Source organism: Mustela lutreola, chromosome 7 (genome assembly GCF_030435805.1).
Source record: "Mustela lutreola isolate mMusLut2 chromosome 7, mMusLut2.pri, whole genome shotgun sequence".
NCBI classification, from domain to species: Eukaryota; Metazoa; Chordata; class Mammalia; order Carnivora; family Mustelidae; genus Mustela; species Mustela lutreola.
This window is the reverse complement of record NC_081296.1, coordinates 35,494,425-35,508,333: the sequence shown is the minus strand read 5'-3', so window position 1 is coordinate 35,508,333 and position 13,909 is coordinate 35,494,425. Positions and strand designations below refer to the sequence as shown.

General features: G+C 41.6%; 1 protein-coding gene across 7 annotated transcripts in view; it reads left to right on the top strand.

Annotated features, from left to right (window-relative positions):
• PEAK1 (pseudopodium enriched atypical kinase 1) overlaps positions 1–13,909 on the top strand; it is a 319,580-nt gene that overhangs the window by 236,837 nt on the left and 68,834 nt on the right. For all 7 annotated transcript variants that reach the window (XM_059180298.1, XM_059180296.1, XM_059180297.1 and 4 more), the window contains one exon: positions 8,981–12,240. In XM_059180298.1, the coding sequence (XP_059036281.1) occupies positions 9,098–12,240 (3,143 nt within the window). In that variant the 5' untranslated portion in view covers positions 8,981–9,097. The remainder of the gene's footprint in view (positions 1–8,980; positions 12,241–13,909) is intronic.

Genomic DNA, 13,909 nt, shown 5'->3' with positions numbered 1-13,909 from the left:
AATTTCACTGTGGCCGGCAGTGCTGCTGCTGCTGAGTGGACTTTCAGGCAGCAGAAAGCAGCCTCCAGATGCCACAGATAGCTGAGCTCTACCATTTTTGCATACACGCATTCATTCAGCCAATTCAGCCATCCTGACAGTCCCTTATTAACTATGTGACCTTGGGCAAGTCTCCATTTCTTCCTTAGTACAGGGAAGCTCATGATAGCATGTACCTTGTAAGGTTTTTAGGAGAGTTAAGAGTTTTCATACATAAAATGCTTCAGTGGTGCTAGTAAATGCTAGCTAAAATTATCATCATTCAATAAGCATTTGTTCCATAGCTAGTATATTCACAGCAATCCAAGAGATACAGAAGTGAACAAGACACAGCCTTGCTTTCTAGGGCCTTAGATAACTGCCACTCAGCACAGTCTTTAGGAAGTCAGGTAAAGCTTCTCACACAGGTAAAATTTTGAACTTGGGCTCAGAGAATGAATAGTTTTGCCAAATGAAACAGCATTAGAGGAAATACATTCCAAGCAAAGGGAGCAGCTTGTGGACAGAATAAAACTGTAAAACACTGGAGTCATTGGTTACTACCAGATAACGTTTTAACCGCCTCTCTGATGTAGCTGGTGTATACCTTCTCAAGTAGGGGGTCTGAAGTGGGTTCAGTGTACATTTTAGAGCTTATAATCTTATAATTAGTTATTAGCAAGTTTATGATAGTAATTTTTTTTAGATTTTATTTATTTGACAGAGAACACAACTAGGCATAGAAGAGGCAAAGAGAGAGAGAGGATGGGAAGCAGGCTCCCTGCTGAGCAGAGAGCCTGATGAGCAGCTTGATCCCAGGACTCTGGGATCATGACCTAAGCCGAAGGCAGAGGATTTAACCCACTGAGCCACCCAGGCACCCTGATAGTAATTATTATTATTATTTAACTGGTTCATCGAAGATTTTGAGCTTAAAAGATGAGTTGGGAGCTGAGCAGTGGCACCTCACAGCAGAGCGTTTGCTGACGCAAGGGCTCTTATCGGAGACGGCTGCCATGTGACAGGAACAGTGAATGGTTAGAAAAGCCTGTGGTTAGAACAATTGGAAGTGGATGGGCTTCCTCCTTTCTACAGAGCTTTAGTTAAGTTTTCCAAATTAAGTGGGTTTTACTTCGCTTTATTCTTTAAACAGGAGAACCTTAAGTCTTAAGGTCTTGCTTGCTGATGTGATAGCAAAGAACTGTGATTTTTTTTTCCCCCTACGAAGGGGTAGGGAGCGGTCAGATCTCAAATTAGGAAGGTTCCTTTTACTCATGGAATTTCCATTCGTGTTCCAAATTAAAGCTGTGTTTTATCTCCTACAAAGCCTTTTCCTGCAGCTTTGCTTTCACTTCCTCTCTCCACCCTTTTAGTCATATACTGAAGGGTTTGGCAGCTGGTTAAGGTATCAGGTCAGCATTTTTCACTGCGGAAGAAGGAAAGGTTGGGAACAGTGACGTGGGGATGCTTGTCACATTTTCCTTTCCTTTTTTATATAAGTAACCCACATGTTCCATTACAAAAGCCTAATGAAAACCTGGACTTGTAAATTTTACCCTCATATCCTGGAGATGGACTAACGTGTGGGATGACATATAGGTGATAGTTCCTCACTGAAAGTGTCCTTAAAAGCCCATGTACAGCACTGAGGAATCTTGACTTTGTCTCTATGGCAATGTGACAGATTTTATGAAGAAAGATAATGGCCTCCGGGAGTCATAGGACTGGGGAAGGAGCTTAGCAGTGCCTGCCCCGTCCTCCCTTATTATTACCAGATTCTCCTTGGGTGCCTTTAGGAAATGCTCTATATATGGTGTTTAATATACCACCTACACAGTCTCCCCCGTTCACTGACTTGGAAATTAAATCCAGCTTGAGGAGCTCCGGCTCTTTCTGTGGGCCTGTTTACTCCCAAGATTGAAATCCAGGGAGGATTTAGTTGTTTTGTATCAAATTTGCTTGAAACTGTTGGACTTGAAGCAAACTAATTATTGTCATTGTCTGTATAGCAGTAGAGAGAGTGAAAAACAGTAATAGGTTCTTAAAAAGCTGTCATGACTTGAAGTGAAATAGGCTACTCTTCGGTAGCTTCATCTGTAGCCTGAAGGGCTTTGGTCTTGAAAACTGTCAAACACAAAATCGGATTTTAGATCATGGAATCGCGGTTAGCTTCTAGGGGCAGCCTCAGCCATTCAGCTCTCTCATCGACCATTCCATCTGTAGGTTTACTTTGTAAGGAATGGGGAAGCAATGGGCTTTCTCTTACTGAACACTCCATTTGGCTACTCCGTATCAGACCTGTTTTGGCAAATAAATAGAAGACACCAGATTAGACTGTCCTGTTTCCCTAAGTGCCTCAGAAGACACATATTTGACTTCTCAAGCATAACTTCAGCGACAGGAGTTTCCTGATTTGGGGGTGTCAGTGTTGAGCAGGCAAAGCTGCGAGTTCCTGAGTACCACTGAAGTTCTTGCACAAAGACAGTAAAGCCCAAGAATTGTCCCTTGGACGGAGCTACGTCTTATCTGGTACAGCCTCTCTTTCTAGGAGCCTGTTACAAGTTAAAGTAGTTTTGACAGTGTCTTTCAGTGCGTCTCCAAACATAATTAGTGTTGACAAAGGAAGCCCTCATACTTAAGGCTTTGTGGCTTAGACAGCAGCTCCATCTGGTGCTGGCTGAAGGTGTTTGCCTGCTTCATCTCATGGTCCTCACAGCAGTGTGGATACAGATAGATGCACACAGACTCTGTAAAAGACTGTCAAATCCAAAGTCTCCACTTTAGTGATGGCTTTCTGTTGCATGCAACGCTGACATGAGCTCATCGTGTTCTTGCTGAATCTCATTTGTCTGTCCTGTTGATAATGTGATAGCTGCTAATCAGCTCAACAGCCATCTCTTGAGTGAATTAACTTACTAGCACTCGATGTGGGGAATTATTTTGACTATTTACCAGGCTTAGAAAAAAATATATACTGTACTGCTTTAAAAGAGAAATGGAATCCCTCTCTGATCCGGGGTAGATTTAACTTCATTAACAAGATATTAGGCTAGGATGCCTTATTCTTTTATATTTAATGCAACATAGTGCAAAAAATGTCTTTTTAAAAAAATTCGTGGTGACTGACATGAACTGTCCCAAACTATTGATAGAAGTTACTTCCAAGTAATAGGATTACACGTGATTTCTATTTTCTTTTATGCTTTTCTGATTTTTCACAGTGAGCATATATAACAAAAGAGAAAATCTCATGTAACAAAAGAAAATAATAATTTAAAACAAAAAGGATTGTAGCTTGCTGTAGCCTCACACTTCAGTTCTTTCTCAGATTTTTGTCATTCACTGTGTGGCCTTTTGGGGGCCCTTCAGCTTTCCTCAGTCATAAAACAGAAAGATTGAAATGGAGTCTGAGCAGTTTTAACATTCTTGGTTTGGGAATTATCTATCTTTTTCCCTGTCTCTTCAGCCTCACACTCTCTTGTGTCTTTCTCCAATATTAACATTCAGCATGATCTCGTTTTTGTCATCTTAAACTAAGGAAATCCTTTCTGGACAACACCACCACCCTGGCCCCGCTTCCACTTGGCTCGCTCTTTCTTTCAGTTCCCACCTAAACTTCTTCAAAAAGTTATCTACAATTACTTACTCTTATCTTCTCACTCTGAAACTGACCATAGTCTCCTTTTCATCCCCACGGCTACACCATGATAGTTAAAGCTGAAGGCACCAATGAGCTCCTGTTGCCAAGTCCAGTAGACGCATTTAGGCCCTTATTCCTCATTACCTGTCAGCAGCATTTGAAATAGTTGTCTTCTCCCACTTGAATGAAATCTCCTCATCCGGCTTGTGTATCATCACTGTTATGACTATTACCTTTGAGTTTTTTACAAAGGTTCTTCTCTTCTCCCTGGTTTACCCATGAAAGCCACCTCCTAGTTTCTTACTAGCCTAGGTATTCCTACAGTAATTCCCAAACAGACAAGAACAGCAGAATTCCTTTCTTATTCCAGTCTTCTAAATTCAACTGCTTCCTCTAGTATATGGCAACAAAGTATGGACTAGTAACCTTATTCCCGAAAAGTTGCACCTCCTCCAACGTTGTCTATCTCAGTAAATGGCCCCACAAATCATTTAAATACATAACCCCCAAATCTCAACATCTGTTACTCTCTCCAGAATCTAGTCATTCGTACACTGCATTCCTCCGCCTTCCCTGATGCCACATCCTAATGCAGATCCTCATCATACCTTATTTTGCCCATTTGCCCATTTGTCATTTTGTCTCCTGGCTTCCTGTCCTGTTCCCCCCAGTTTATTCTCTAATCGGCAGCCAGGGCTCTTTTATTTTTGAGTCAGATGTATTGAGGTGTGATTGCTATACAGTAATAAATCTTGTTTTTTTGGTGTAGAATGCTCTGAATTTTGACAAATGCTTGTAGTCATCTAACCACCACCACACAGCATTTGGATTGTTCGAGTTTTTACCTATAAACCTTTGTGCACATGCTTCAGGGGAAACATAACTTTTCATTCATCTTGGGTGAGACTGCTGGGTCTCCTGGAAAGCTTATGCTTAACTTTATAAGAAACTGCAAACTCTTTTCGAAAGTGGCTGTGCCGTCTGCATTCCCACCAGCGCCATGGGAATTTCAGTTGTACCATATCTTTCCTAGCGTCAGTTTTCCTGTTTGTTTGCATTTTAACCATTCTGGTGGGTGCACAGAGGTAGGTATCTCATTGCCATTCTAATGTGCGTTTCTGTACGACTAAGGCTACTTAACATCTTTCACGTGTTTATATATGCATATTGGTGAAGTGTCTGCCCAAACTTTTGCCTATTTTTTAAAATTAGATTTGGTTTTTTTTATTGAATTTTGAAAGTTCTTCATATATTCTGGATACAAAGTATATATATATTCTGGATACTTTGCAAAAAAGTCTCATCTGTAGGATGTCTTTCCATTCTCTTATCAGTATCTTTGACAGAGCAAACATTTTTAATTTTGATAAAATCCAAATTGTCTGTTTTTTTTTGTTGTTGTTCACTTGTTTGTTTTTTAAATGGATCATGCTTCTTGCTTTGTATCTGAGAACTCAGATTAACTCAAGCTCACAAAGATTTTCTCCTGTTTTTTCCTCATAAAAGTACTAGAGCTTTACACCTTATACTCGTATCTCTGCTCCATTTTTAGTTAATTTTTGTATAAGAGGTGTGAGGTATGAATCCAGGTTTACTTTGTTGGTTATGGATATCCCGTTGTTCTAGCACATTTGTTGAAAAGAATATTCACTGCTGGAGGTGAATATCAGTTGCCTATATTTGTATTGTCCTATTTCCAGACTCTGTTCTGTTCTATTTTAATCTGCCAGGGGTCAGCAGACTTTTTCTGTAAAGAACTAGATAGTAAATATTTTAGGTTTTGCAGGCCAAGAGGCAAAATTGAAGATATTGTGTAAGTACTTGTTTAATAAGAGAAAACAACTTTCTGTGAAATTTTTTTAAACTCAAGATGTAATATTTGAGTACAGTTTTCTGAAATGCAGCTCTACTAATCCGAAGAATGGAACTCTTTTTTGGGACACGGATGACATTTTGCTTAACTTGGGTGCTAAGTTAGTGTTTCCTCTCAAACTTTATTACAAAGTTCATCTATTAATGTGAAATTTGACATACTTTTATCTTTGAAAAATATCTTTTCACGTGGGTGATACATGTAGTAGCAGAAATGCTGGTCCGTAGGTGCTTGAAAAGTACTGCGGGGTGACAAGTGTGCTGCCTGCCACCTGTCAGAACTTCTGAATTCTGCAGCATAGCACAAAGCCACCACAGAGGGAATGGAAACAAATGAGCCTGGCTATGTCCCTGTAGAGCTTTATTTAAGGGCACTCTGTTTGGAATTCCATATAATTTTCACTTGTCACAAAATACCATTCTTTTGAGTTTTTCAATCATTTAAAAATTTTAAAAACATTCTTAGCTTAGGGACATACAAAAACAGGGGACAGGCTAGATCCAGCCTATAGGCTAGTATTTGCTTGCCCTGCTCCCTCCATTTCTGTTTCCATCCTTTGAGCATACTCCATTGTCAGGATTACTGTAGCTTTATGCTAAGTCTTGAAGTCAGGCAATGTGAGCCCTCCAACTTTGTTCTTTTTCTAAATTACTTTGGCTATTCTCGTTCCTTTGCCTTTCTGAATACATTTTAGAATTAGCTTGTTGATTTCTACCAAAAAAAAATACTGCTTGGATTTTGTTAGAATTAGGCTGAATCTACAGAGCAAATTGGGGAAAATTGACACCTTAAGAATACTGAGAGAAGTTGGTATCTCTCTCCGTTTATTTAAGTCTTTGATACAGTGCTTTGTCGTTTTCTGCGTAGAGATTGTAGATTTTGCACATGTTTTATTAGATTTAGACCTAAGTATTTCATGTTTTGGGGTCAGAGTTCTCTTTTTAAAATGCAAATTGGATCGTGTTGCTTCCCCTACTTAAAACCCTTCAGTGGCTTCCCACTCCTCTTAGCATAAACTCTGTAATCTTGCAAAGCATAAATGGCCCTGCATGATCTGGCCCCTGCTCTCCCTTTCAGCCTAATTTTATGCCTTTCTTCCCCTTTGCTCAAAACGTTCCAATCTCAGACTAGCAGGAAATGTTTTTATCAACTAAGGAATAGCTTTTAGAATATCAGAAAGACTAAACAAATGTTTCCAAACAAATGCTTGAAAAATATATTTTAACCATGTTGAAAAGAACCATTTGATGATCTCCAGCAAAGAATGAACTTGGGTTTTGGCCCAGTTTTTGTGCTCTCTTGTGTGGAATCCTTTGATCTGTAAGTCTGTACTTCTTCAACTGAGTCAGAGGACTTTATGAACAGTATTCACACACGACTTAGCTCTGTGTGCAGGTGTATACACGCACACCCACGAGCAGAAGAAAATATTCTTTTCTTCATTTTACATATGCCGAAACTCAGCAGAAAGACTGCATTTCTGACCAAATAAAGGATCCTGTTGCTGTCCTTGTACATGCATAAAGTTAAACTCTTCAGCCATTAAAATTGTTCTTACATGAACATGACCACTGCCAACTCTATTATAATATCCAAATTAGAAGTGCAACACTGTAGTGATGTTCTGTGGGGAAGTCCGCAGCTATGTGCCTAAGACAAAAGAGAGAGTCGGTCATATGATTTGTTTCTTTGTTTGTTTGTTTTTTAAATAAATGAACACATTTAGTCAACTGGTGTTTATTCAGATCCTTATGCTAGACGTATTGAGGTGAATAAGATACAGCCCATACCTTGAAGAGGCTCAAAAACTAGTGGGGAGACAGACAATTAAAAATGAAAGTGCTTGTTCATGAAGCTATGTCTAAGTGGCTTTCATAATACCAAGGAAATGAGTAGCCCAGTGGGATTTACAGTATAATAAGACAAGTTGATTGTTAAGACATAAGGCTAGCAGGGAGGCAAGGACCATATCGTGAAAACCTAAGGGACTTATATCCCATCCCATCCTGTAACTCAGAGGTTCCAATACCTTAATGCACATAGAACTCATTAAACAACAACAGCAACAACAACAACAAAACACAACCTGGAGAACTTGTTAAAAAATCAGATTCCTGGAGTCTTCCCTCAGAGACTGACTAGGTGGGTCTAGGGTGCTCCCCTGAGTGGTTCTTATTTACCTGGTAACCCCTAGTCTGCACACTGACATTTGGAAGTCAGTGCATTAGGTAAGATTGAGCCACCTTGGGGTGCCTGGGTGGCTCAGTGGGTTAAAGCCTCTGCCTTCGGCTCAGGTCATGATCCCAGCGTCCTGGGATCGAGCCCCGCATCGGGCTCTCTGCTCAGTGGGGAGCCTGCTTCCTCCTTTCTCTCTCTCTCTGCCTGTCTCTCCGCCTACTTGTGATTTCTGTCTGTCAAATAAATGAATAAAATCTTTAAAAAAAAAAAAAGATTGAGCCACCTAATACTTAAGTAGGTAATAAGTTGAGCATATTAGCATTTTAGAAACTAATTTTAGAAAGGAATGAATTTGATAATAGTACACAGAACAATAGAATCACCTGAGACTCTCATTAAATATGAATTCTGATCCAGTAGATCGGGGGCTGCACCTGAGATACTGCATTTCTAACAAAGTGTGGTCCGAGGACCACACTTTGAGTAGCCAATGTAGAAATGTTGGGTTGAAATGGGATGAGATGCAGACATGAAGATCGTTGAGAGCCTGTTGCAGGGATCTAGGTAAAAGATGGCGAGTCTGAACTATTAGCAGGGTCTGCTAATGGCAAGAAAGTGTTCCAGTGAAATGTAATAGACCAAATTGACAAGACTAATTTAAGAAGTTTGTTAGATATGGAGTTAGACGTGAGAAAAGAGGTGTCAGAAATTGAGCTTAGCTATCTAAGTAGATGATAATGACATAATTGAAATAGGGTACAGGAAGAGGAAGGAGGTGGCCTAGGGAGTACAGGGGAAGGCTGGTTAGAGTAGAAAAGGTTCCTGAAGTTGAGAAAAGGGATAGCCAGAGGATTTGTTTTGAATGCATAAAGATTGAGGAGTCTATGAGATATCCAAAATTAAAAGGCTAGGTAGAAGAAGAAGAACCTTCAGCAGACTACAAAGTGTCAGACAGGTTGGGAGATATTAAAAAGAGCAGTTTCAAAGACACTCCCAAAGGGCAAGGTCACAGTATCATTGCCACATAGACATCAAGGAAAAGATTATATATAATTCAATGAGAGGGTACAAAATTATGGCTGCAAAATGAACTTTCCAGAATGCTGATTGGCTAAGGGGAGTTTGGAAAGTGCCCAAATTAGTATATCTCTCAATCTTTTAATTTAAGGAAAAGTTGATGAGTGGAGCCAATTGTTTTAAGTCATTCATCTGATTTAAGGACTCATAGTGCCTTTTCCATTTAGATTTTCTTTTTTTCCCTCCCCCCACAGATTGATCATACCTACAAGAGCTGCTATGGTACTAAGGGGAGGTGAAAACTGATGGACGAAAGTTTTACTACCATGCACTGAAAAGAAAGCATTGTCTGTGAAGGTCCTTTTTTAAAAATGTCTGCTTGTAACACCTTTACTGAACACGTTTGGAAACCTGGTGAATGCAAGAACTGCTTTAAACCTAAAAGCTTGCACCAGCTTCCCCCAGACCCTGAGAAGGCACCCATCACCCATGGCAATGTGAAAACTAATGCCAATCACAGTAACAACCACCGCATGAGGAACACTGGAAATTTCCGTCCTCCTGTGGCTAAAAAACCCACTATAGCTGTGAAGCCCACTATGATGGTGGCAGATGGGCAAAGTGTATGTGGTGAACTTAGTATCCAAGAACACTGTGAGAACAAACCTGTCATCATAGGATGGAACCGAAACAGGACACCCTTGAATCAGAAACCACTTAATAATAATAATGAAGATGACATTGAAAGCTTTAGCCATGTTCCTAAGCCTTATGGCAATAATGATAGTGCAAAGAAGGTATCAAATAACAATAATGGACTAACGGATGTGTTAAAGGAGATAGCAGGCTTGGATGCCATCCCTCAGATAAGAGGAAATGAAACAAACTCCAGAGAAACATTCTTAGGAAGAATAAATGATTGCTATAAAAGATCACTGGAAAGAAAGCTTCCACCGAGTTGCATGATGGGTGGGATCAAGGATACTCAAGGCAAGCACGTGATCCTGAGTGGGAGCACAGAAGTGATCAGTAATGAAGGGGGCCGGTTCTGTTACCCAGAGTTTTCTAGCGGCGAGGAGAGTGAAGAAGATGTACTTTTCAGTAACATGGAGGAGGAGCATGAGAGCTGGGATGAGAGCGATGAAGAGCTGTTGGCCATGGAAATTCGCATGAGAGGGCAACCGCGCTTTGCTAACTTCAGGGCAAATACTTTGTCTCCTGTTCGATTCTTTGTGGACAAAAAATGGAATACAGTCCCCTTGCGAAATAAGTCCCTGCAGAGGATCTGTGCTGTCGACTATGATGACAGCTATGATGAAATCCTAAACGGCTATGAAGAAAACTCTGTGGCCTCCTATGGACCAGGAAGTGTTCAGAGCATGGCATCCTCTGACTCTGCATCACCAGGTTCTTCTTTAACAGAAGAATCGCGTTCTGAGACAGCCAGTAGTTTATCCCAGAAGATCTGTAATGGGGGAGTATCTCCGGGTAACCCCGGAGAGTCTAAGGACATGAAAGAAAGGGAGCCCAATTGTGAAAGTCTCTCTGGTAATAGTCAGGAGAAGGACTCCTCACAAGCACCTAAAAGCTCAGTAAAAGTTCCAGAAACACACAAAGCCGTCCTTGCTCTCCGACTGGAAGAGAAGGATGGCAAGATTGCCGTACAAACTGAGAAGCAAGAAAGTAAAGCCTCTACAGATATCGCTGGCCAAGCCATAACCATAAACCTCGTCCCTGTGGAAGAGCAAGCAAAGCCTTACCGAGTTGTCAATCTGGAACAGCCACTGTGCAAGCCATATACTATCGTGGACGTGTCGGCAGCCATGGCCAGTGAGCACCTCGAAGGCCCTGTTAACAGCCCCAAGACAAAAATCTCATCTTCTACTCCAAACTCTCCGGTGACATCGCCTGCACTGACATCAGGACAAACAGGTGCCCATTTCCAAAACTCCAGTGCAATACGATACCAGGAAGTGTGGACTTCCAGCACCAGCCCGCGACAAAAGATACCCAAGGTGGAATTGGTTAGCGGTGGAACTGGGCCAAACATCCCTCCGAGGAAAAACTGTCACAAGTCAGCACCCACTTCACCTACAACAACAAACATTTCCTCTAAAACTATCCCTGTTAAGTCACCCAATCTGTCCGAAATAAAATTCAATAGTTACAATAATGCTGGTATGCCACCTTTTCCAATTATCATTCATGATGAGCCGACTTATGCTCGGAGTTCCAAAAATGCCATCAAAGTCCCCATTGTCATCAATCCAAATGCGTATGACAATCTAGCCATTTACAAAAGTTTTCTCGGAACAAGTGGAGAACTCTCGGTGAAGGAAAAAACTACCAGTATAATAAGCCATACTTATGAAGAAATCGAAACTGACAGCAAAGTGTCCGATAACAGCACCAGCAAACCTACTGACTGTCCCCAAGCCAAGGGGTTTTCCAACAGCACAGAGCGTAAAAGGGGCTCAGTGGCTCAAAAGGTTCAGGAGTTTAACAGCTGTCTTAACAGAGGTCAGTCTTCACCGCAGAAAAGCTATAGTTCTAGCCACAGCTCCCCAACAAAGATCCAGAGAACCACTCAAGAACCTGGGGCCAAAACCGAAGGCCCTCAGGAGTCTCCGATGACGTGCACCACCAGCAGCAGCAGCAGGGAGAAAGCGAGCACGGTGCTTTCTCAGATTGTGGCTTCTATCCAGCCACCGCAGTCCCCTCCAGAAATGCCCCAGTCTGGCCCGAAAGCATGCAGCGTGGAAGAGCTGTACGCGGTTCCTCCAGACGCCGATGCTAAGAGTACCCCTAAGAGTACACCAGCCCGACCCAAATCTCTCTTCACGGCTCAGCCCGGTGCTGAAGCTGAAGCCCCGCAGACCACAGAAAGCCCGACGACCAAAGCACGGAAAGATCCGCTCACAAAGCCGGTCACCAGCCCTCTCTCCAAATTAGTGGCCAACCCCCAGAGCGAGCCACCACCTCCCTTTCCCCCACCTCGCTCTACTTCCTCCCCTTATCATGCAAGCAACCTTCTGCAGAGGCATTTCACCAACTGGACCAAGCCCACCAGTCCTACCCGGTCAACAGAAGCTGAATCGATTTTGCACTCGGAAGGCAGCAGGCGGGCCGCTGATGCGAAACCTAAGCGCTGGATATCATTTAAAAGCTTCTTCCGCCGCCGGAAAACAGATGAGGAAGAGGATAAAGAGAAAGACCGAGAGAAAGGAAAACTGGTGGGCCTGGATGGCACAGTCATCCACATGCTGCCGCCACCTCCAGTCCAGCGCCATCACTGGTTCACAGAGGCCAAAGGAGAGTCCAGTGAGAAGGCGGCCATTGTCTTCATGTACAGGTGCGATCCTGCCCAAAGCCAGCCCAGCGCGGATCAGAAGGCCAGAGCAGACCAGGCAGCCGTCAGCGAGAAGGATGGGGCAGAGGACGGGTTACTGCAGGACTCAGAGAAGAAGAAAAGGAGTCATTCTTCTCCATCACAGGTTCCTAAAAAAATCATCAGGTATGTAAAATAGAATGGCAGAGTATGGGAATTATTTTTAACACATTTTTAGGTGCTAAGTTTTTTACATCTTTGAGGTTACATAAGAGCCATTTATGTTTACAAGTAGCACTCAGTGGCCATCGTCTATCTTTATAACTGCATTCCAAGATTAGAGTATTATTAAAGTGATCTTACTGCACCAAGCAAGGTTTATGGCCCTGGAGCTTTAGCTGAAGCTAAAGTAGCCTGCTGCATTCTGGTGAATGGAAAGGGGCTTGAACACAGAAAAGCAAATCCATAACACCTTAATAGCAGTAAATAATACGTTGCTTTGAAATCCTATGATAGTGTGAGGAAGAAACAGGATCAAATGAATATATTGTGGCACCCTTCTTACCCTCACTGTAGATGGAATAAAGCTCCTCAAGCCATTCATTATGGTGTTCACCAAGGTGTTAGCTCTATATGCATTACTTTGTTTTGAGGGAATATTTGGGGTTTTATTGTGTCTCTTCTTCCTAAGTATTGTGGAAAAGGGGGAGGGGAGTGTGCAGTGGAGACAGGGCCAGCAGTTTAATGATTTAACACATGGGCGACAGAAGAGAAGTTGGTCATTGAGGTTGAGACCCAGCCAGGAGTAGAATCCTGATGGCAGCTGGCAAGTGCACACCCATTCACATCCACTCAGTTCTCTAGCTGTTCACTTCCTTTCTCAAGTAAGTGTTCGTGATCACATTCCCAGGATTTGTCTCCCATCCACACAACAGCCCTACAAATTGGTTGTCTTCTTCCGAAGATCAGAGAAGTTAAGAAGTAAGCAGATTCATGTAGTTCACAGTTGACAGAGCCAGAATTCAAACTTGATCTGTTTGATTCATTGTATTCTTCCCACAGTGTTGCACTGTTCACAAACATAAGAGCAAGCAAGATTTTTATATTTTCACTTGTAATCATTCATATGAACATTCATGTTTAGGAAGCTTAAGTTTTTTGTTTCTCATTTGTATTGTAAGCAAAATTAACGAAATGCCAATAAAAATAAGAACTATTATCCCAAGTTTGTAACAGATGGGATGATTTCCTTATATCCCCTGTACTTTTTTTTTTTTCCAAGATTTTATTTTTAAGTAACCTCTACACCTAGCATGGGGCTCAAACTCACAGCCCCAAGACCAAGTGTTGCATGCTCTACTGACTAAGCCAGTCAGGCACCCTGTACTTTTTATTTTTAAGCAGAGATATGCCCTGAGTATTTCTTTCATCTGATTCTAAGTCTGCCTCCCTCTTACTTACACAGTAAGCCTTCTCTACCAGGCCTGGCCCTTTCTTTGGCAAACTCTTATGAGAGCGTAGATCCGCTCATAAGACTAGCTTTTTGTTAGAACAGTACAGATAAAAATTAAGATGAATACTTAATGCCTTCACTCTTTCTAGCAAAATGTTAAGAAGTTTTATATATATATTCTTTACGAAAATAAGCTTTTTATATAACCCCAAAACAGTTGTCAAAATGCTAGCAAGTTCCTGTTTTCCTTAAATCCATATAATAGCAAAGCAAGTAGAATAGTGGTAATATATTCCTGGAAAGAGTAGTCTTGTCATTGGTAGTTGAAAGTGGATGATAGAATATCATACTCCAGCGGTAATAAAACACATGTATTGCAGGTTACTGTTTTATTTAGGAAAA